Below are 23,700 nucleotides of genomic sequence, written 5' to 3'. Positions count from 1 at the left end.
TTAAACATCCACATCAAGTGTAATTTGCAAAGTTCCAATAGGGCTCCTATTTTTATGCCTAGATTCTGCAGTCAGAACAAGTTGGTCTGACACTCATGAAGTGAATTTTATTCCCTTCCTCACAATTCAAAAGTCTGTTCTGATATTTTTAAATCTCACAAAAATTTGTCCACTGTATATCTGACAAGTGCAATTACTGCTGCTGCTTATAAGACTATCTATTTTGGATGGCATTCAGCATGTACTGAAGTTAGCACTTAGACCCACATCAGCTTTGGAAAGTGAAGCTAGGTCAGCTCCACCTTGATGTTATTACACCGATCTTTAAAAGCATGAAAATGCAAGTTTAAAGTAACAAATCCAAGTAATGAATTGCTTTTTTTGTTTTAGATTTTATGACAGAGGCAAAGAAACCTCACTATGATGCCTTGCTTACCAGCAACATTGTGCCAATGTATCCTGCATTTAAAGGTATTTTATTTGTATGCATATTTTGTGTGCACGGTTGAATATAAGAAAGACTGCTGATTTTTTGCTTGCTTCCAAACCATGCAAATGATTCCTGGTTCAGTTGCCTCAGTAAAATAAGACCTCCCCTGACTGTGGGCTTCTTACATCAATGAAAAGTTCCTTGAAGTAGGATTATCACTCTTGTGAAAAAGGCCCACCATTGTGAGCTTATGATTCCTAATCAGCTGGCTCATTACATGGGAGCATAGTCTAAGTGTCTCCATTTAACGTCTGACATTTTTTGTTTGCGTTTTCCTACCCTAAACAGGGTTTAGGGTATACAGGTTTATACTGAATATCTTCTAGAGAACCCAGATACCATATATAATTATGTGAGTTAAATTCATTTCCAGTTTAGGAATACCTTCTAAGCTCAGATGAGTTTCCAGGCAGGAATCTAGGGTCTCAGTCACTAAGGAAACAGGAAAATAATCATGTCTCTAGTAGAAAAGATATGAAGACCTGGACTTTCCTGGGTGAGATGGAACATGAGATGGTTGGCTGAGGGAGATTAAGCATATCCCTGGTGAAAAAGAAGGATAACTGTGGCACTTGCTCTGGACAAAAGAGATGTCCTGCTTTGTAATGGAATAGTGGTCAACTCCTAACTGTAATTAAAGATATCATATTGGTAAGATACTTCCCAGCTCATAGGTGTGGGTGTACAAGCCAGCGAGGCCAACTTGATGGTGGGGCAAGACACAGGCAGGCATGGTCTTCTCTCGCCTTCCCTCCTCTAGCCTCTCCAAGGAAAGAAACCCAAGGCCACAAGGGAGCAGCATCACTGTGCCTCCGTCCAGTTTGTAGTTAGGGTGACTGTGAAACCACAATGCCAGGAGATACTGTAGTGCATTCTGCTGCTCAGTTAGATGCAACCTTTAAAAACTGTAATTACCTGTATAATTTATTATTTTCCTAGCTTATCATGTCTGTTTATACTCCACTGAAAACTCTGCAGGGTTGTATTAACAGCTTCTACCTCGGAGATTGTTTCCCACTTCCATTACTGTGTTTCAGTGTTATGGAACTACTTCCATCAATACCTGCTACCTGAATATGCTGCAGCCAGGAGTGGTGTCAATGTAGTCAGTGGTCCTGTGTTTGATTATGACTCTGATGGGCTCTATGATACCCCAGAAAAGGTGAAAAGGTGGGAACCTTTCACATTCTAATCCTCTGTTTCTTTCCTCCCATTAGTGGTGAAAAAGTAATTATGATCCTTGTTATCAAGGAAAGCATCTTGCAGAGATGGGCCCTTGGCAGGTTATGTCAGTTCAGAGAGACAGTCAAATGGCCCTAAGCAGATACAGAAGTGTAAAGCTAAGAAATAAGCAACAAGCACAAAGAGAAAATGCACCCTTAAAATGTGTCATCCTAAAACCTGAAGGTGAAGTGTAAGAGAAGCTGTTGCACATGGAAGAATATCTGCTAGCCTGAAATCTTATGACATTGCCTCTAGGAGTGGACAAGGCAGGGGCTTATCCCTGGTGTCATGGTTGACACTTCCTGAGCTGGCAGTGTTCCACTACAAAGTTGTGAGTACAAATATACTAGTTAGTGAAATTGATTCAAGCCAGCAGGCAGATGGTTTTCTGGGGTCATGCTGAACTCTCCATCTACTCTGGAATCTTAGACACTTTTATGATCAATTTGTTGTTATACCTCATGAAACTTGTTACTTAGATCAGCCTACTTGATTTGCAAAATAGTAATCTGGAATTTTCCTTCCAGGCCTAAGCTTTCTCTGGACTAAACAGGTGGATTGCTAAAATTGATATGCCAGAATATAGCTGATTGCTGTCATTTGTTCTTTGAGCAAGTATGATTTGGTGGATTTACAGAAAGATCTTTTGTGTTTCAGACACCCCAGTAATTCAGAAGTTCCAGTTCCAACTCACTTCTTCATTGTGCTGACTAGTTGTAAAAATACTTCAGAAACTCCTCTGGAGTGTGAAGGGTCTCTAGATGCCTTGTCTTTCATTGTACCTCACAGAGAAGACAACAGTGAAAGCTGTGCAGTAAGTAGTCTGTTCAGTCCCCATAAACATCTGAAGTCAGGCTTGAGCTTGTTTTGCTTGGATATCAGTGATTAACTAGTTAAAGACTGTAAAGACTGTAAAAGCGGTACAGTCTACCATGATCATCTTGAGAGAGAAGACAGTATTTTTGTAAAGACAATTATGTTAAAGTCTGTATATATGCTCAAATGTGAAAATAGAAGTTCCCTGTTCAAAGAGCAAAACTTACAGCTAGTGGGGTAGAGTCAGAGTATGTTGAGACTATCAATGTGATACATACATAGACTTCTGTAGTGCAAATGTCCAGTCAACAGCTGAGAAGGATGAAGAGCTTCTAGCAGAAGATGAGTCATCCACAAAGAAAGGTCAGTGCTAGGCCAAATGCATACCCAAAAGGAGAAGACACATATGTTCCTGAAGAGTATTGGTTGCTTCTAGTTCAGGTACCTTGGCATTGTGATGGGAATGCACATAGCTACACTCCATATAAACCAGAACAAAGCGTAGAAGGTGTGTAGACCTGTCCTACAGCGAAGAATTACACAAGTCACTGCCCAAGTCAGGCACAGCTCTCGGAAATAGTTTTATCATAGAGATGGGGGATAGATGCTGGACCTTACCTGCCATTCCCTGTTACCACCAGCTTCCACTGGTGCAGCTACAAGTTCTGTGTACTTGAGGAAGTAACAGCAAGTACTAAATTCAGGCAAGCTTATAACCAGTGCTCTCTGTTTGTTAGATGTTTGCCAAAGGTTGCTGCTTTCTGCCTTTATAAAACATCAAAATGTCTTTTGCTAATTGATTAAATGTATGTCAGGAAAAAAAAAGACGTTTTACAAACACTTTTTTTTTTCCTCCTCTGTCCCAATAGGATGGCAAGTCTGAGTCCATGTGGGTTGAAGAGAGAATGAAGTTTCATACAGCTCGGATCAGAGATATAGAATTACTTACTGGACTCAGCTTCTATCAAGACAGAAAAGAGCCAGTATCTGAGATTTTACAGTTAAAAACATATTTACCAACTTTTGAAACTGTCTGATTTTTTTCCTGTGGAATGTTGTTATCCATTTCACAACTGATTTGTAAATAGACTGTTTTTAATTAATGAAAACATTTTTTTTTTTAAGTAAGCTGGAACATTTATTGAGAACTCTTGACCAAAATGCCAGTAGGGAGGAGAGTGGGTGCCATATTTGTATCTCAGGGACTCCTGATGGACTATGTATGCAACACAGGATGGCAGCTCCTGTCATTTCCACTTGAATGTGGTAGAACCATGTCCATTATTAAATGCTGTTAGCATTTGATCATCATAGTCTGAGACACGAACAAAAATGTTATCTTTTGTATGCACTGGAGAGGGAGAAGTTTATAAAGCATGGGTTATGATCAGTATTCTACTTTAAAAAATACAGATAATTAGCAAATACAGTTCTGGGAAATAACTACATTCTTGGTGACCATTGAAGTATAAACAACAGCACCTCTCACTCCAGTTTTCCTTGAAGCATGAATTACATGCTGAGCTTTGGGTCTCAAAATACTGCAGCGTTATGGTGCAAGAAGCTATACTGAGGTTAGTAAGACTGGTAACTGAAACTTCCCCAACATGGAAAAGATGACTGGCTAAAGGTCTGTTAGCTGGGAAGCCTTGGTATGTTGCTGCCCTCTGGTGTCTCCAACGCTGAAGGAGAATTTGATGCACAATTTGCATGTTGTATATGCATCCTCAGAATGAGCAGGTATAGGATGCATCAAGTCACCTGCAAGTGAGAAGAAATTAATTCAGGAATATCTCTGAGCTCCCAGAAATAATTATCTTCAAATTAAACTTAGATTTGATGAAAAGATTCTACTTTCTTGCATCAAATTGAGAAAGATGTCTTTGCTTCACGATTTTGTCAGCTGTGGTTTTGAAATCCCATTTTTGTCAAGAAAAGGTAATTTTGCACAAAGATTGTTGCCTTAGTTAGACTGGTAAGGTGATCGTCTCTAATGGCACACCTCACCACTACAGGAAATTCCCACAGGCCATTCAGTTGTCGGTTGGCAGCAAATGACCAGATCCTAGCTGCACTTGTAGCTGTTCTTAGTGCTACGTCATCCAAACTCCAGCTCACGTAAGTTACCCATCTTGAATGGAGACACTGCCAGATGCAAATTCTGAAGAAGCATGTAATGAGCTTTTTTGGAAGCTTTCAGGCTACACAAACAGCTGCTACAGGCACTCAGGAGTGTAGGAACTCCCTCCTTTTCCAGTACACATGCTATCACCTTTGTAACTCTCCCACTCTCTCTAAAGCTGATGAGCCAAAATTGGCTCTGTTACGTATAAAGTTTGGCATAGTCAATTACACATTTATATTCTTCTCATTTAAAAAGAAGAAAATGCATCACGCACAAGTATGTTAGAAGAATGAAGAGCCTGTGACTGAGCAGAGAGGCATTTTACCTTACAGCTTGGTCAGGGGATGTTGGAGGCTGGATTCAAAGCCTGCTGAAGTCGGTGGAAGCTTTTCCATTAACTTCAGTGTGAGCGGGCTGAAATCCTGGGACCATTTTTTTCTTTTAACCAAATGTATTTTCTTGATCTTCTGTTACAAGCATGATTTTTTTTTTTCCTAAAGTAGTTTCACTGTGTGAAATTTAAATGTGTTGTAGCAACCTCACATTATGATATGACTGTGACAGCATTATTCAGTGTAACTGCTTTGTAACATAGCCTGTGACCAATAAAAACATCAGAAGTAGCGTGCTGTTCATGACCCTTTCTGTACCAAATGCTACTGGCTAGTTAAACACCAGTGCAGATATAGAGCACTATTTCACATTATTTTTGGGGGGTGGGGAGGGGGTTGCTTCAATCCCTGCCCTTTGAGTTGAAGGTAACTTCTCCTCCAACTGGAATGTTGAAGTTACATTCATTATTGGAAGGGGAAGGTAGGAAGAAAGATGGTCAAGATGTTCTTAATTTTTTTTAGAACTGGTACTGTCTCCTGAATGCAAATGACAGAGATGTTAATGTCTTCAGAAAATGAAGCGATGCCAGTTTCAGTTAAGAGGCAGGCCTAGCCTAGCTCCTGGGTAAAGATGGAACAAGGTAGGCTTCAAGCAGATGAGTGCTGGTTTGACCTAGGGAGGATTTTGGAAGGGAGAGTGGCTGTGAAAGCTATTATGGTCATCAAGAGAGGGTAGTGGCTGAGAGGGGTTTGGGATGTGGCTTTGCCAGAAATTGACAAGTTAACTTGACAAGGAAGAGAGCTATCCTGATTTAATCTTAGGGTAAATAGTTTTGCTTCTTTTATTTCTTCATCTTTGCTTTTTAGAAACATCTGTAATGGTGGTGTCAGAGCATTGTGAATAAATGCTGGTGCTAGTCGTGGTATCCAGTGGCTGGCAATACCCCAGGATGGCAGGTACTGGGTTGTGGTTTTGAAGCCTGATGGGCCCCAAGGAGCATGCTGCAGTCACCATCAAACTCACAAGTCTGCAAAAAACCTACAGCTTTTGTCTATCTGGATGTAAAATATTTTCTGCTTCAGCTGATGGACGGTATCAGAGCTCCACTGAGCATTCTCAGTAGGTGAAGCTGGAAGGTGTCAGCAGCACTGTTGTGACATGACTGTCAGCATTATTCAGTGTAACTGCTTAACGTCAGCTGCTATGTAGTCTGGCCTTCTTGCAGGTAAAAAAGACACTGGAGGGACAGACTAAAGGTCATCGGTCTGCATATGCCTAGCAGTGCCATGTGTCACCAGGCATTCTCAGGGGAGGCACCAGGAGATGCTGTAGCCTGCAGCTGGTGCTCACTGATACAGGGAAGGTGGCTGACCAGTCTCCGTCTCCTAAGCAATGATGTTTGCTTAGGGTAAGGAAAGGATGGCTGAGGAAGGGGGTGGTAGGAGCCTTCACAGACAGTAAAGATTGTTCCAGGGTGGACAGAGCTGATCTAGTCCTTGTGACTGTTACATTCAGGAAGAAAGGAAAAAGGGCCTCAAGTTGCAACAGGGGACATCTGGTTTAGGCATGGGCTGTCTAACTGTGGGATGAGTTAAGCAGTGGGGTGGGCTGGTTACTTAAGGAATGAAATGAGTTGTGAAATGATTTTGGGCAGGCAAGCCTTAACGTACCTGAGAAGCTGATGGCTCTGGGATGGTGAGGTAGGAATGAGCAGTGGGCCAGAGGACGTTTCAGGATGGTTTTGCTGCATATGAAAAAATGCATATAGAGCTGTACCTTCAGAGGTATTCAGGTGGTACAGATTTATATTGCTGGCTGCTCCCATCAGTAACTGCGAGGTAATTTGCTTGACTAATGTTACAGGTTTCTTGCTCTTATTTACCTCAGGATCCACTGCATCTTAAGACAATGAAGCAATCTCTGACTGCCTGTATTTGAGATGGGCCTGTTCTGGCAAATCTGTTCTCAATGCATCCAGCATTCACTAAACCACTGCGTACAGCCCAGTGCACAACAGCTGTCCACTAACAGCACCTGCCAGAGGCTGCCCTGTCTCATCCAGCGAGTGGGTGGCCTGGGCTTCTGCCTTTCCTTAGTCTGAGGAGATCCAAAGTACAAAATTATCCCTTTAAATACAAGGTTGTAAACCAGGCTCGGCAAGCTGGGAGGAGCTACCCCTCTGCTGCATGGGAGGGCACCCACTTTTCCAGGAAAATGAGATTCATGGGGACCAGAAGACAAAAAGGAATGTAAAAGAAAGCCTAAATCTGTGGCTCTGTGGTTACGGCGCTCAGCTGGGAGGGAAGATCTCATTTCTGACCTCCCGTCTTCCAAGATCTGCTGCAAAGCTCAAGTCTGTTGCTGAGGAGGCACCTGTGCCAGGATGAGTTGCCCATTGTACCACTCTGGAGTGGATGCTCAGGGGTGACAGCACTGTGAGGGACCTCTCCTACTGCAGGGTCACAGGGCAGCTCCTGTAACGTGCTGTGCCCACAGCAGCACCACTAATGAGGTCAGGAAACCATCCCAGGGCTCACGGTGAGGGCTATACTCAGCTCTTTACTGCTGTGCTGTGGTAAACTGTTTTTACCCTTCTGAGGACTTCAGGGACAGAGTTAGTGCGAGCCCAGCAACTTACTAAAGCAGAAGTTTTCAAATATTTTTGTTTGGGTACCACCATTGCCAGTGGCAGCAGCAGCAACATCTTCTGCTTACCCTCATACACCCTGTGGCAATGTCTGGGAGGTGTTGGAGCACCACACTGAGGTGCCTTGTGTACCATGAGCCGTACGTCTACCATAGTTTGGAAACATCTATATTACAGGAAACCAGTCCAGGTCTGGCATCCTGTGACTCAGACTCCCTTGGAAAGGAGTCGAGTCCCTCACTGAACCACTGTGAGTCACCACACCGGCCTCGAGCCTCAGGAAAGGCTGCTATGGAGACCATGGACAAACTTGCAATAATTATGGAAGCCTGGCAACAGATTTTAGAGGATGCCATTGCAAATTACCGTATTCCTTCTCAGCCACAACATGTGTTAAATTTGTGTTGCCCTTTATTGCAGGTTTAGTCCTTTCTATTTTTGTTTTATTTCAGCAGAGAAACTACAGCGGGATGGAAAAATTTTGAGTCACCCCAAAGCTCCTGACCGATCTGCCCCTGACCAGAAGACAGCGGAAGCGCCCTTTGGTCATGTCCATAAGGCACATACGTGTGGCTGAAAGTCAGTCTAGATGGTATGAGGCTCTGAGTTCATGGCACTCTGTCTGGGGCTTGAAAGAGAATTTGTTTATGTCTCTTCGTATCTGTGCTGGAGGCCTTGCCTTTGCCATCCTGTATCTGTACCGGAGCTTTGAATTTCTGGGTGGCAGAAAGTGCACTGCTTGAGGACAATGAATTCACTTTTAAATCTTGTACCTGTTGGCTGCATAAGATGGCACAGTCCACTACAAAATTTTAATTGTACTCTTTGTTATAGTGCTGTAACTAGGTTTGAAACTGTACCTAGCCTCTTTACACTGGAAAAAGGAATGATATACACTCGGTTCTGCTGTTCAGAATAAATTGTTTAGGGAGGTGCAAAGTTTGATAATCACGTATAGATGCGTTTTACTTTGAACAAATAATGAGTGCAGCTGCATTTGCTGGTGATATCTGGCCCTCTTCTGGTCTGATCTGAGATAACTGGGAAAAGATCTGTTTTGCTCAGTGTACATTTTCTAAGGAAATATGGCCCCGGGACAGTAGAAACCCAGGCAAACCACCTGGAAAAGAATGGGCTTTCCTAGGCTTTTTATGAAATACTTCACGTTCTTGTAATTAGCTAATAGTCCTACTACAATTTTTAGAGACGAGAGCACTGGGAAGACTGAAATACTGGGGTGCACAGAATCAAAAAAATTCTGCAGAAGAAGGTTATGCTATGACTTCCTATGACTGAGGAAGGTTTTTTTCATATAAATTATTGTATATCCTGTGTATCGGACATGCCAGTGGAACTAATTACACTGCAGATGTTAACGCTTTTCTTTCCTTGTACAAATGAGCTAAAATCACATAAAATGTGCATTGCTAACTCCCACTGCTGGCTTCAACAGAGCAGAAATGCAGTGTGACTCCGTATCAACCACTTCATCACTGGGGGGAATAATTGTTCTTGGGATATCTTGCAGAAATGGATGTCATCTTGGAGCTGACATAGCATAAACCAGGTTGTCCATAGTGTTCTGCAAAAAAAGGAAAAAACAGCAAAAACATGATCCCAGACCCCTTGCCCCCATATACTGCAAGATCAGAACACATTGGAGCCAAAATAGCCTGATTCAAACTGGAGAGATGGGGTGGTGTTATGACAGTGAACACTCATGACTTCAGAGGAAAGTCAGCTAATGGATTGGGTGGTAAAGACTGTATTTTGATTAAGTTAACAATTTTGGCTGCAGATCTCAAGTTCCAGAGGACAGGACTTGGACTGATACACCGTTCACATGGAGGAGAGAAGAGTTTTAGCTTGATTGGACACTTCTCAGTATGCATAAAGGGCAAAGCAAGAAAACTTGGGAAGGTCAGAAAACACCTTGAGGAAGAAGGCACCAATTGTTAGACATACCTACTAGCTGGCTCTAAGTCCTTATCAGGAGTATCTGTTAAAACGACTTGCAGGCTTCATAACTTTGTCATCGGAGGGCATAGATAGCTGTAGCTCTGGGAGAACTGGTGGTGACAGCTGTTCAGATTCAGCATCTGATGAAAGTTGTCTTCAACACACATAGCTTCTTGACATGTAGCTCCTTGAATACAGAAAGTGTGGAGACTCCTGCAACATCCAGAATGAGTCCTTCACAAAGCAATGACAATTTGTCAAAGCGTCATTCATGCCAAAATAAAGCTTAGGAAAGATGGACATTTTTGGCATCAAAGACAAGATAGTCAATCCAAAGTATTACAAGAAAAAGACCTACCTACAAGAAAATGGCATGTGGAGCTTAATATCAGAGTCCATAACAATCACTGAGCTGTAGATATTTCAGCAAGACTGCAACTGTTCCATTACTGAAAGGACATCAAAAGAGGGGCAGTGCTTTGGGAATTGGAGGGAATGGATCTGTTAGTTGAGAACAATCACATGACTTTTTAAAAAAGAAAAAGCAATTAACCAGAAGCCTGTTTTGGCCCAAAAGACTTGGATAAATATGTAAAAAGGAAATATTCTCCACTATTAATAAGAAGATAAATTTTGGGGACTTGGTAGATGGCAAACACCTTCCTAAAGCCCCATCTTTGAAAATAGAACATACATTGATTTTAGCCCTCCCTTTGGAAGATGGTTTTCTCAGACACGTAATATATATGACAGATTTTGATGGTGTAAGAGATGGCACTTTATGTAGGTGATGCTTTTGTTGAGATGTATGGATGGCAAGAATTACAAAGCCATCCTGAAACAGCTAGAACAGCTATGCTAAGGCTGAATCCCAATACAAAATACTTACTAGGGGAATATAGTGCTCAGGAGAGAAGTTAACCTGAATATGTTCTTTGACCTGCTTGGCTGAGCCACCACCTTTAACATGAAAACAAGGGGGTAGAGGGATTTCTGTGTAAAGCAAACTATGTAAGGAAATATTTGCCTAATCTGGATTCTCAAACCAGCAACTTGAGAGCAGTACTTGTGCACGGGTAGTTACGGGATGTAACTCTTGGGAGAGATTTAGAAGCTGAAGAATTTGGTCAGTTAGGACCGGGCTGATGGTGAGCACAAAGCTGGGCTGTCCACAAGCCTTTCCAGGAAGGAGGCTGACACTCGGAGAGTGAAGAGTTTTTTCTGACGCCTGCCTGACCCAGTGGTACTGATATCTCAAGGCCTCTGGGTCCTGTGCCAGGTCTAAGGCTTACTGAGCATTTCCAGCCAGGTTAGTTAAGAAGTCAGTGGCAAAGGTCTGAAGTTCTGTGAAGACCCCTTGTTAAAAGTTGTTCACCTGGGAAAGGTGGCTAGGAGGAAATGTATCTCTAAAAAGCCTCTTTTCTTTGCTCATGCAGAAGATCAGGTGCACAGTGCTTTTAAGGAGCAGAGTAATGAAAGCAGATCTCAGGTGAATCTCTGGTTCTGAGTGAACGAGACAGTGAACGGCCTGTCCATCACTACTACTATTGAATAAAGGTGTCATTCAAACAAGTTGTTTGTTGTAAAAATCTTCATAAGTGTTTTTTTATGAAGGAAGTATATGCACCTAACAAACACCCAGCATTTCTTACCACTGTTTTGAGTCTAAGTAATGTAGGTGTCCATCCACCAGACTCTGCTCCGCACTTTGGCTGGGGGGCCAGCTGCAGTAGAGAGGATCCAGAGGACAAGGCACAGCAGCCCTCTTGCCCATTTGTATGTCCAAACCCATTTCACAGAATTGGGTCTCAAGTAAGGAGCTGGATCACAGGTTTTTTACAGTAGGTTTGGGTTAGACCCAGAGCATCAGACCCAAAGTCCTATTCATCAGACCAAACCTACACAAAATGGACATGACTCGTTGTCTATGCATGTTTGAAAAAGTCAGGAGGGAAATGAGTTTCCCTTTCAACAATTTAACTCAAAGGCTTATTGTAACATAATTAGTCAGCTGGAAAAAGAGGTGCAATTACATAAGACAATTTCACGGATTTCTAACAGATTCCCATCGCCTATGTGTGAATCCGTACCCACCTAAGGAGGAGAAGCAAGCCTTGCTCATCCTAAAACTTGGACCTCAGAGGGTTGATTAATTTTTAAGAGGCATGCAAAATAAAAAGCAAGACATTTAAAATACACTCTTTTATATTATTACCTCTAATAAATAAACCTCCCTTCTGTTCTGGATGATTTTTCCGGGTACCTGCTAGTGACAATTATTGTGATATATTGTGACATATTGTGATCCGTTCCTCCAGCATGGATGGGTGCTGTTGGGAAGTCAGAGGATGCCCAGGGAGGGTCTGCAAGGGGCTCCTGTTCTGCTGCTTGCTGCCTGTTCAAAGCACGGCAGCAGCCCAAAGCAGGAGAGAAAGGGATCAGTGAGACCTCATGCTGTGACTTACAGCTGGTTCCAGAGGATTCTTAACTGCACACCTGGGTGGTTTATTTTCTGCAGCTTTAATATAGGTAACAACGATATGGAGAATGTATAATCACATGTCTAAGTAATGCATGGTGCTCAGACAGACCTATGTAGCTCTTACTTTAATATTTTGTGAGAAAACAGGAAATATTTCCTACATTCCAAACAAGTCTCTGCTCAGCTCACACCATCCTTCTTAACAAAATTGCACAAACTGTTTCAAGTGAGAAACGAAATACCTAGCACCAAAAAGGGCATGACGAACTCGTTTGTCTTCATTTACACGGAGGCAAAGTTTGTACCTGCAGCACAAGGCGGCGGTGGAGGCGGCTGCTGCTGCTGCTGCTGCTGCTGCTGCTGCTGCTGCTGCTGCTGCTGCAGCAGCAGCAGCAGCAGCAGCAGCAGCAGCAGCAGCAGCAGCAGCAGCAGCAGAGCAGCCACACGGTGTCAGTGTGATGCAGAGAAATGATGGGCCCTCAGCAGCAGAGCCGTATGCCGACTGGGACCCGACAGGGCCTGTGTAGTACCCAGCACGGAATGTATTCGCTGTTTGAGGAGCTGTTAGCCTGATACTGGTTCAGGTGGTGCACTAAGTGCTAGCTAGGTTAAATGTTAGGATATATTGCCGTACTTCCTACACCATCTGTTAACAGCGTCGTGTAACAGAAATGACAGGCTCCAAAATTGCCTCATCAAAAAAGCAATTTTTATCTAAATGCACTCATGAAGTAAAATGACAGACCGACTTTTTCCTCCTCCTTGTTTTGGAGAAGCAGACAGGCAAAATACAGGTGCCAGTGCACAGTTCTTTTTTTTCTCACTAAAAGGACATGCTGTTTCTGTGCAATCCTACTAGCCCACAAGTTGTCCTGGTGTGGATATACAGAGCACAAAAAAATTCAGCAACTGGATTAATGAAGTCTAATAAATAATCTTAGAGAGATCTCAGACAAAACTGTTACTATTTGGAACGAGAACTTGTTGCCTCTCACAATCAGCGGTCACCATACAGCACAAGGAGATTTTATTAGCCAGCATGCTTGTTTGCCTCTGATTTTTGTTGAGAGGGCCATCATATATGTCTGTGTGTGGTTGCTAACAAATATACATATTGTTTCTAAATCGTTTTGTGATAAGGTCTGTGGAGAATGCCATGCAGAAGCCAAAGAAAACATTACATAAATAATCTCTAATTTGCTTTTCAGCTGCATGAAATTAAAGCACTCTTAAGGATAGAAGAGTCTTGCTTGTTTTCTACATGTAGGAAGTCTATCAATTCTTCATACAGAAAACAAGTTTTTACCCAGAGAATCCTTGCACTCTAAAGGCTGGCTGTACTTCCAGGCTTTGCCATGCTCATTATATACTTGCAGAAGTCAGAAATGCCAGAACTAAAAGTCCCAGTTGTATACAGTTTTCCAAACTGTAAGATGAGCATGCTCACATTTGTAGAGTGGAATATTGTATAAGATGACACATTTATATTATAACGGCATCCTCATGAGAATAACTACATAATACAGAAAGCTACAATGGGGATGTGTGTGTAACGTTAGATTTTACAGGATATCCTTACACTAGATGTATCCCATGTTGACTAGCTCTAAGAGTCAGGTACTCTGGCTGTTAAGTGAAGGTGGGTAACATTGCCAATTCTTCTCTAACAGCATTTCGTTGGGTATCTAATCAAACAACTGTAAAATAAAATGGCACTTCTACAGTGCTGTTTATTACTGCTATGGAACATAAGGACGAGCAACAATGCTGAGCCTATAACACAGCAAGCAAAGCCAAATGTTGCCTTCTCTTGCGATGCTGATCCCAGGTGGCTTCTCGTAGGCATCAGCACTGCTGGGATCCATTCGGGATCACTGGCTGGGACACATTCTGATCTATGTAGTGCTTTCCAAAGTGGCTACTTATTGGCTATGGAGCTGTGGCTGGAAGGATCAATGGAAGGAAAGAAACATTTCATTTCTATGCCATCTGATAAAAATCTTTGGAGTCACACACAGAAGAAAAACCTCAGTTGAGCAGATTCCCCCAGATGGGCAACTATAGCTACGATGCTCATGGGAATCGCCATTGAGAGACACTCGTGGCAGTTCCCAAGATAAGATGAGCTGGCCTTCTTCATTAACTCCTACCACGTTAGATTTCAGAAGCTTGATCAACTTATTGACCTTGGACTTTTTGACCTCAGAACAAGCCTAGAATTAGAACAATATGTATAAATGGAAAAGGCCAAATGTCACTTTTTACGTATTTCCATTGTTCTGCACATTTGCTCTCTTGCATACATGGCGTTCTTGAGAATTAAGTCAAAACAAATACTCTTTTCCACTGAGATCAATGAACTCTAACACTGACCTTCCTTAGGGTGGCAGAAATTGGAAATTTGTGAAAATAAGTATTTTCTCAGCAAGACTGTGTACTTTTACTCCCTGGCTTTACAGCATATAGTGGTCCTCAACTATTCTCATGCTTTTCATCAAATACACATTCCTCTCTTGCTCTTGATTCACAGATAAGGAGGTGCAAATTTTGCACAGTATTATCTTTCTGTCTTGCTCTTGTTGGCTGTGAAGCTGAACCCCCGAGGGATGGTCATCTGTTTAGCTGATCTGTTTTCTGCTGTTTTACCAATCCTCTCCTCCTGCCAGGCTCTCCACCTGGGGCTGGAGCTGTGTGACAGCAGAGCGCCGTTACAGACGTTGGCTGGGCCACCCCTGTTCTTGGATCAGTGAACGGCTTGGCGCATGTGGTGTAACCAAAGCCTGAGAGTTAGGGCAAAGTAAGTGCCTTCAGAGCGTGCTGTTGTGCCAAATCACAAAGTCTGTGATGAAATGATCTCCCATCAGAAGACATCAAATGTCCTCTTTGGTTAAGAATAAAGACTTTTTTTTTTAATTGCATAATTTAAGAAATATGTAATTAAGAAAGCACAACTAACACCATACCATATCACAGTGTATTAAGATTATAGCTAATACCTTCCCAGATGTTACATCGTCTAAAGCTTGAACAGTATTTCAGATCTATTTTGAATCCTTGTCCATCACATTCATTTACTAGATACACTGGCTTATCACTTCCCTAGTAGGTTGTACTTTTAGCTGTTTACAGAATACTTTCTTGTGCAACTTGTGCTCCTGCAAGTGCTTATTGCCCAGCCAATGCCACAGGAGCCAGCCTGTGTCCTCTTGGAGCCCTCCCCGGCACACAGCCCGGTGCAGTTCCCCTGACACGGTACAGCCTCAGGACGTTGGGCCACAGGTGGTCTAAACCAGTGTGACTGCAGTTATGTCAATTAGCTAGGCTGACCTTAGTCCTGAAAACTGGCTGAAAAGCTGGTTCTTAGCATTTAGCTCAGGAGCAGGAAAACATATTTCCTAGCTGCTGAAAGCTGTTAAATACCTGCTTTTAATAGGACTAATTTAAAACAACAAACATTTCTTTGGATTGTGCATTTCTTTCAGTGGCCCAATTAATGGGGCTGAGTAATGAATGGAGGCACCACTGGGTTGTGTTTACACGGCAGTACCACATTAGCAACCTTTTGGTCCTGCTCACGAGGCTGTAAAATGCTTTGTTCCTCACAGCATAAACACTATTATACTACTATTAGGGTTGGATTTACTTACTTACCATTAAGCAAACGTAAATACTCCTGCATTTGGCACTGCCCCAGTAACAGACAGGAGCTGAGGAATGCTGCCACAATGCACAGTCAGAGGTTTCTGGGGGACTTTTCAGAATCGTCCCAAATTCACTGCTCTGAGGATGTGGGCTCGGACCAGCACAGAGAAGAGCTGAAACAGCCAGCGCTAGCGGTAATGACTGCAAGCAGTTGTTCTCTGACGCAGGAGCAATGCTGGATCGTGCAGTGGAGATGGGACCTTAGTCATGCTTCTAAACTCTGTTCAAACACTAAATGTGTTGAAGGCTTTAGTACAGTTTGGGAACAGGTTCCTTGAAGAAATTCCTGGTATTTCCTGGTTCCAGGCAGGCTGAAAAACACTGTGAGAATGTGGTGGCTTTTGGTATGTCCATTTATGGGCATGAATCAAAGGAACTGCAGGGAGGAAAAAAAGTGGAAAATGAGAGGAAAAATAAGTTAACTGAGCTACTTCCTCTCTCGGATTCTTCTTGGGTTTTGGGCAAAGCCTTACACTGGTATTTCATCCCAACTTCTCCTTGCTAACTACTTCCATATGTAGGCATAGTATAACATCAGTTAAAGCCACATTTAAGCACTGTTTTTAAAGAACTTAGGTTTTTGGTGGTAGGATGCAAAGTCAGAATGGTTGAATTATTATACGTTTAGGTAAGAATATTACTGTTCATTCTTACATTTAATGTCCTTTTCAGTGTAATAGTACGAGTGCTTGCTTCAAGTGCGATGTCTGAAAAAGCTATGCTACATGAAAAAAATACAAATGATCTGGTTAAGAGTATGCTATTTCTAGTGGTGTCCAAAAGTCAGTTTTCTCAGCTGAGTCCCCGTCTTTGTGAGACAAACAACTGGATACTGTTCAAAGACTTATTTGTTCCTGTGTGGTTACGGATCATTAAAAGTGGCTCATTCTTGAAGAGTTTCTTAACTAGTGTCTTTTGGATGTTTCTTAGCTCTGAGGAATCTGACAAATTTCCATCTGGAGAGTAGAGCGTATTTCATATGTGAAAGGGCTATAATCCGTGTCTGTTGTTCACATCTGTATTGTGTTAGAAAGCTAAGCTGCAAATCCATGCAAAAGTGTTAGGGTACAAAAATCTGAAATACGATGGCTTAGAGTTATTTCACAAATTATTTGATACTCTGGTCTCCAGCCACCTTGAATTCCTGTCTAATGATTAATTGAGTACCCTTTATTAAATGAGTATTGACTTTACAGTGGTCCTTTACCAACTGTATTATTAGTAGTATTGCTGGAGATCCATTTTAAGGAGCTAGTCATTTTGAATGAATACACTTTCATATATGAATAAAATATTTTAAAAGTACAGTAGCACATCTGCACAATAGGATTTTCTGAGGATGCAAAAATCCAAAAGCAAACTTCCAAAACAAGGTATTTTGGAAGGAATGTGAACCAATGTTCTCTCCCATGCAAGTGACTTTGGACTTTTCAGCTCGAGTTTTTATTCTTGCATCTATGCATCTTAGGCACAAAGACTGAAATCAGGAAACATCTTTACGGTTGAAAGGCCCACATTTTAACCATCATTTAAGATGCCATAAATTCCACACAAGGGCTCCTTTTTCCCAGGATACCTTTGAAAGAAAGTCTTACAAACAGTATGATGCCTACCTACACCTCTAGGAGACCTTACAACAAAGTATTTAAATTTCTTTACCTTCAGAGATAAAACCTTCAGAGATCTAACACCTGTGAAACGGTATAAAATGCATGCTTCTGTCAGAAGACTACATGTGTTCCTGGAAAAAAAAGGAGTGCAAATCATTATAATGCAGTGATGGCTGAGATTTATGATCCTTGATATGCTCAGGGGAGAGCAACAACTTGCTAAACAGATTTGCATATGCAGCGTACTTCCTTATTTTAATTCACAGTGGCAACAGCAAACCACCATTAAAATATTCTGACAGGAGGCCTCTTCCGTCCTTCTCCGCTGGCCTGTGAAGCAGTGTGATAATTTGTCAGATGGCAGGCAAAGCAGCTGCATCAATGCATTACCAGGCAGAGGGTAGGTCGTGGTCCCAAGCTGTTTTGGGGGAGCCCCTTTGTGGGTGTCTCAAGGGGCTCACAGATGGCCCTTCCTAAACCAGAGCACTGCTGCTGCTCTCTGGCCCTGCCGCCTTGTATGCCAGGCACAGCGGGTGGAGCGTGCCAGGGGAGGCCACAGCGCCGTGCAGCTGAGGTGTCTGAGATACAGCCCACGCTGCGGCAGACTGGGAGCAGAACCCGAGTGAATCTCATGAGCCGGTCATGAGGCTCAAGAGATCGATGTTATAAGGAATGGCCATTCATTATGTCTGATATCAATTCATAAAAGAACGCAGGGCAGAGCTGTTAATGAGCGGGCTTGAGCAGCACCATAAACACCCCATCTCTTAAGGGCATTAATCCCAACCTGCCAGGTATATTGTGCTTCTTTCTGTTCTTCTGATCCTGAGAGCTTCTATACTGATGGCTATGAATGAAGTCCACGTACGTCCTGTCCTTGCTGGAACTAGAAATGACAGTTTTCTTGCTATTTGGGGGCGGAGCCACAGTAGCAGTCGGACAACCAGTCCTCGTGGTTGTATGAGTGTTTGAAGTGTTTCCAGGGTGAACTGAATGGCTGCATCATATTCATAACCTGGGGGGGAAAAAAAAAAATAGAGAGAGAAAAAATGCTGGAGAGTCTCAAGGAGTGTAAGAGCCAGAGGCTACCCAAAACTATTTCATATGGGACACAGAAAGCCACTTCCTCATGCCAGGAGAATTCCTCGTATTTTTTAGAGGAAGGGGAAATGCTTCTCCAGCCTTGTGCAAAGCCTGGTGAGGCCACTGGCAAGACTCCCATTGACTTCCCATTAGTTTAGGGCTCTGTTGTCCATCATTAGTCAAAGCTGGTGTTACACTGATTTGCCGCTAATGCTAGCTGAAATCAATGGGATTGGAAGGTGCTCAGGAAGGACGGACATTTTTGTAAGCTAACACTCTTTCACCACCAGGAAATTCCAGATTGAGCTTGTTTGCCTGAAAAGGATTCTTGTTGGAGAGTACGCGTTTTTTCTGAAAACAAGAACTAATGCTTCTAGTGCAAAGGTTAATTTTAAATTCAAAGAATCCCCTCATCTTAATAAAGGGACAAAAGAAGTGTGTTATTAATGTAGGACCTAGCACAGGACTGAAGCTTTCCTTTTAGCTTTAGCGGGGTGAGGCAAGTGACTCACAACTGTCCTTATACTGTTTTTTGCTTATCTGAGAAGAATGTTTGGACAGTTATCAAAATGTGTAGCTCTTACACCACTTTGCATCTGTGGGCCTGCAAGAGTTTGAATCAATAGACACTACAGACTGAACTGTCACGTAAAATGATTTGCCCGCAGTCATCAAGTAGGAAGATAGCCCATGTATTTGCCATCTGAGTTCAGCACTCTGTCTACCATACCATACTAAGGTCTTAATTCAAGTAAAACCACATCTAAGTTAGCCCTACTCTGCATGAAGGTTAAATCAGAATATCTTAAGAGGCCCCTTCCAACCTGCATTATTCTGTGATTTTTATGATATAACTCATTAGCTCTTCACTGAGAATTTTACCAGATTTTGGACTTCTGGATTTGACTCTAGTCAGGAGCCACTTCAATGCAGACAGATACTTCAAAAGCATTTTCCTTGCCTTAGTTGAACACAAATCTTAACTAGTGGAACACTTCAATGAAATTAAGCACGTTGCATGGTGTATTACTGCAGGAGTTGCATACTATGGTGACCAGCTGGCTCGTTTTAAAGCCACCACATGTGATGCATGAGGAACCTGCTGCACTTTCTAATGCCATACCAGGCTTGGCAAAGCAAGCCTGGCCCTGCCGTCCATTCTAAATTCAAGAATAACAAATTACAGTTGGTTCACTAGTAACAGAATAAGTAACCATAAATCATTAGCATATTCATAAGTGTATGTGCTTCTGGACAAAGAGCCCACCACCCATTACTTGACTTTCATCTAGTGCAAAGCCAAGCCCTTTTAGGAATATGTGAAGTAACAGTGAAGACTAAAGGTAAATGAAATACCAAGCCATTTATATAAAAAATATAAATACTTTATTTTCAACTAAAAAGGTGCAAACATGTAACTTTTGGTCACACTTCTCAACAAATAAACTGTCCAAAAAGAGCCATAGTCAAAGAAAGAAACAAATGCTCGGGTGGAAAGACTGATGAGCTACAGAAGAGCCAGTTTTCTTAAAGCCACTTGTCCAATAAAGTGGAAGTGAATGTATTTTGCCAGATGAATGCTTTGTAAGGATACAGGCACCTCAACTCTAACAATCTCCATCTTGATCTCAACTCACCATTTGGCCCTATCTGAACAATTTCCACTAGAGTATCTATTTCATGCTTTGAATGCATTGTCAAAGAAGCTTTAAATCCTACCTATCTTGTTCCAAAAAAGAAGGCTATCATTGAAATTTCAAAGCATTAAACAAAGGCACAAAACTTTAAATTAATTTAGATAACTGTACAAATATATATACATACAGTATTTACAATATTAATAAAAAGTAGCTTGTTACAGGTAAATTAACTGCCACAAGCTGTCCAGTCTAATAGACATGATTCTGATTCCTGTTGACCAAGCCATACGAATCAGAGTGTCAGAGCTGAAACATTACTGTCCTGACTAACAGAACACCTTCTGCTTAGCACTTTGCTGGGTAAGGGTTTGCATTCCAGCTGTTGCTGTCACTGAACCAGCACCAGCAAACATGCTAACCGTCTCCTTCTCAATTGCACTACTAGGTGAAGCACGCTGTACCACATTAAGGGAACATTTGCTTGAATCTGCTTTTCCTGCCTATTTCCCTTAACCCCTTCACACCACCTCACGAACGACGTGTTCTGAAGCTGTGTCTTGCCGTGGTCCCACTGTCCGTTTTACCTTCTTCTTCAAACCACCATTTGGGGTCAGTAGAAAAATTGTCTTAAGTCACATGGAGCAGTTTGTTGAAATTAAAAAAAAAAAAAAAAGATTTAAATACCTTGTGCTATTGAATCATGTTTACAAAATGAGATGCAAATCAGTTCAAGTCGAGAATCTAGTTAGCGTCTCCTTCTGGCTTTATGCCATGTCTCCATACATCTTTCTGTAGTACAGAGACTCAAAGATGTCATTGTCTCCAGGGCAGTTGTAGTGGCACGCGCAGGTCTTAATGAACATCATTTTCCTTTTCATGATCTCCCCATCAGGGCACTTGAACTCCACGGGGAGGGTGGCTGTTCTGTGGGGTGTGCAGCAGCGCCCATCAGTGCAGACACCACAGAACTTAGCTCTGTAGGTCTTCACGCTGGTGCAGCCAGACAGCTCAAACTTGATGGGCTTGGAGATTTTGGGGGTGCGAATGCACTTTTTGCCTTTCTGTTAGGATATAAGTGAATACAAAATGTTTAGAAGGTAGGCTTTCACACAGCACTAAGCTTGCAAGCTAAGGGCAAGCAGACACGCTAATCCTTATTCTAGTTTCATTAGGCAAGAGTGTCTTACATAGTGCCATAATACAGCGCAAGAGAAAACTAAGGACATTTAATTGTAAACTATTCGCCACCGGGGCAAAACTCAAATTTCAAGGTAAACCACTTGAAACTGACTACCTGCCAGAACTGCACAGTTTTTGGTAAGACACTGGGTTTTTGCTAGTGGATGGAAGCATCCTAGTAGATCATCCATAAAGAGAAGACTATTTACCTTGATGTTCTCCTCCAGGTCTGCTTCGCAAGGTCTGACCATGCAGAGTCTACTCTGTTTCTCCAGTCTGCAGAAGGCATTATCATTGGTGACCCTGGTTGAGATACCCATGCCACATGTCTTGGAGCAAGCACTCCATTCCGTGGTCTGCACCAGGCAGTTGGCACGCATCATTGTTGGGTCTGGCCCATAAGTGTCTTCCAGTCTGTAAGCTGCAGGAGACAGACAACCATGATGAGACCACTGCCTGACCTCATGCCCTCCTAAAGGCTCTCTTCCCCTTCCAGATAAATTCAGGCAGCCACACATATCTGTGGGGTGACTCCACTTACTGCAGCACTCCACTGCCGGCGTGCCCTCTGTCAACCCGTCCCACTGCCTTCAACGTCCATGCAGGGTGCCCCTTCCCCCCAGGCTGCCGTCCACGGAGGGACCCCCACTCACCAGCGAGAGCAGGTCCCACGGCAGTCTGCTCTTTGGCCTCGTCGCAGACCCACTCCTCGCAGCACTTTCCAGGGAGCTTCACCCGGCGTGGGTAGGGGCAGTCGGGCTGGGCAGGCGGACGTCCATGCTGCAGAGGGGCACGCAGCCCACCGCCCCGTCCAGGCAGGTGCACTGGTACTTGCAGCTGCTCTGGAAGGACTCGCCGCTCCGGTACACCATGCCGCCGAAGACGCACGGGGCGCCGTCGCGAGCTGCGAAGGGCAGGAGGCGGAGGGTGAGGCGGGCGGGCGGAGGTGCAGCGAGGCCCGGCCGCAGCCCCGGCTTCCCCCTTCCCTCGCCCCCCGCCCGGCGGGACCCCGTCCCTGTGGCCCCGGCTGGCGGCAGCCCCGGCCCCCACTCACCGGTGCAGACGCCGATCCTGCGGTTGGCGGGGGAGCCGAAGTCGCAGAAGAGCCCCTTGTGGTGGTCGCAGGGGTCGCGCTCGGTGCAGAGCTCGCCCAGCTGCTTGGCGCAGACGCGGCAGCAGCCGCAGCCGTCGAGCACCAGGGAGACGCCGGCGGGGCAGGTGGGGCCGGGCCCCGCACCGCACTGGCACTGCCCGCTGCACTCCTGGCCCTGCGCCTCCTGCAAGCGGCGGGGGAGAGAGAGACGCGGGCGTCAGGGCCGCCGCCGGGACCGCGCCGGCCGGGGCAGGGGAGGCGGCGCCGCGGGCGGCGGCACTTACCGGGCTGAGGAGGGCCAGGAGAAGGGCTACGACGAAGCTGGCGGGGGCCATCCCGCGGCAGTCGGCGGCTTGCGGGCGGCGCGGCGTCGGGCAGGCAGCGGCGTCGGGGTGCCCGGCGGAGAGGCGAGGGGAGGTGAGGCGAGGTGAGGCGAGGAGAGTTTCCCGCCGGGCGATTCTCCTCAGCGGCGCTGCGCGGACGGGCCTGTCGCGGTGGGCGCTGGGCCGGCGGGTGGCTGCTCGGTGCTGCGCTGCTCCGCTCTCCTCCGCTCCGCTCCTTCCGAGTCCGGCGGGAGGGTGGCTGTGTGACTGCGGAGTGCCGGGGCGGGCGCCCCTTTATACGCGGCGGCGGCGCGGCCTCGCCAATGGGCTGAATGGGGCCGCGGACAAACAGCGACATTCCGCGCATTCCTGCGCGCCGCGCCGCGCCGCCCGCCCCGCCCCGCGCCGCCGCCGCCGCCCCGGAGCGGCCCTGACCCCTGACTCCCGCATTCCTCCGTCTGCGCACCTCCCCCCCCCCCCAACGCACCCCCCCCACCCCCCCTCACGTCTTTTTATTTTTCATCCCGATGTTGTTTAAATGTGAGTCACCTCCGCTGCCAGCGGCTCTCGGCCGCCCCCCCATCCCCCGGCAGCGCGTTATTTCGAGGCGGGCGGCGGGTCCGGCGGGAAGGGGCGAGGGGGGCGGCGGGGCGGTTGCCAGGGGCGGCCGGGGGAATCCGTTATTTCCCTTCCTCAGTTCTCCCCGCTCGCCCCTCGTCCCTCCCCCGGGCAGAGGGGACGGGAGGCGGGTGGTTTCGGGGGTGGCCCGAGCCCGCCGAGCCGAGCTCCCCGGGGGCGGGCGGCCGGCCGGCCGGCGGGGTCCTCGCCTCGGGGTGCCCGGTGCCCGGCGGCGAACGGTCCCGGAGCTTTGGTACCGCCAAAAAAAGGTATAATTACACTACCGGGTATAAATTGACTCTGTGTACCACTGAATCATACTGAATATTTGTAATGTGTTCCTTCCCTAATAGATGCTCTCTATGAATAGAGAGAG

General features: G+C 44.8%; 2 protein-coding genes across 2 annotated transcripts in view; one reads left to right on the top strand and one right to left on the bottom strand.

Annotated features, from left to right (window-relative positions):
- ENPP1 (ectonucleotide pyrophosphatase/phosphodiesterase 1) overlaps window positions 1–5,278 on the top strand; it is a 55,961-nt gene extending 50,683 nt beyond the window's left edge. Inside the window, 4 exon segments of the mRNA XM_050894663.1 lie at window positions 391–471; window positions 1,528–1,660; window positions 2,372–2,528; window positions 3,400–5,278. Coding sequence (XP_050750620.1) covers window positions 391–471; window positions 1,528–1,660; window positions 2,372–2,528; window positions 3,400–3,567 — 539 coding nt within the window. The 3' untranslated portion in view covers window positions 3,568–5,278.
- A 14,556-nt stretch (window positions 5,279–19,834) lies between these two features.
- CCN2 (cellular communication network factor 2) lies at window positions 19,835–22,782 on the bottom strand. The gene is given in 6 exon segments (XM_050894541.1): window positions 19,835–21,172; window positions 21,500–21,711; window positions 21,944–22,051; window positions 22,054–22,194; window positions 22,345–22,567; window positions 22,668–22,782. Coding segments are annotated over 6 exon segments (1,032 nt in total). The 5' UTR covers window positions 22,719–22,782; the 3' UTR covers window positions 19,835–20,875.
- Window positions 22,783–23,700: the final 918 nt, after the last annotated feature.

This window comes from Gymnogyps californianus, chromosome 3 (assembly GCF_018139145.2).
Source record: "Gymnogyps californianus isolate 813 chromosome 3, ASM1813914v2, whole genome shotgun sequence".
In the NCBI taxonomy this organism is placed as follows: Eukaryota; Metazoa; Chordata; class Aves; order Accipitriformes; family Cathartidae; genus Gymnogyps; species Gymnogyps californianus.
The sequence above is the reverse complement of the archived record's forward strand: the minus strand, read 5'-3'. Positions and strand labels throughout refer to the sequence as shown.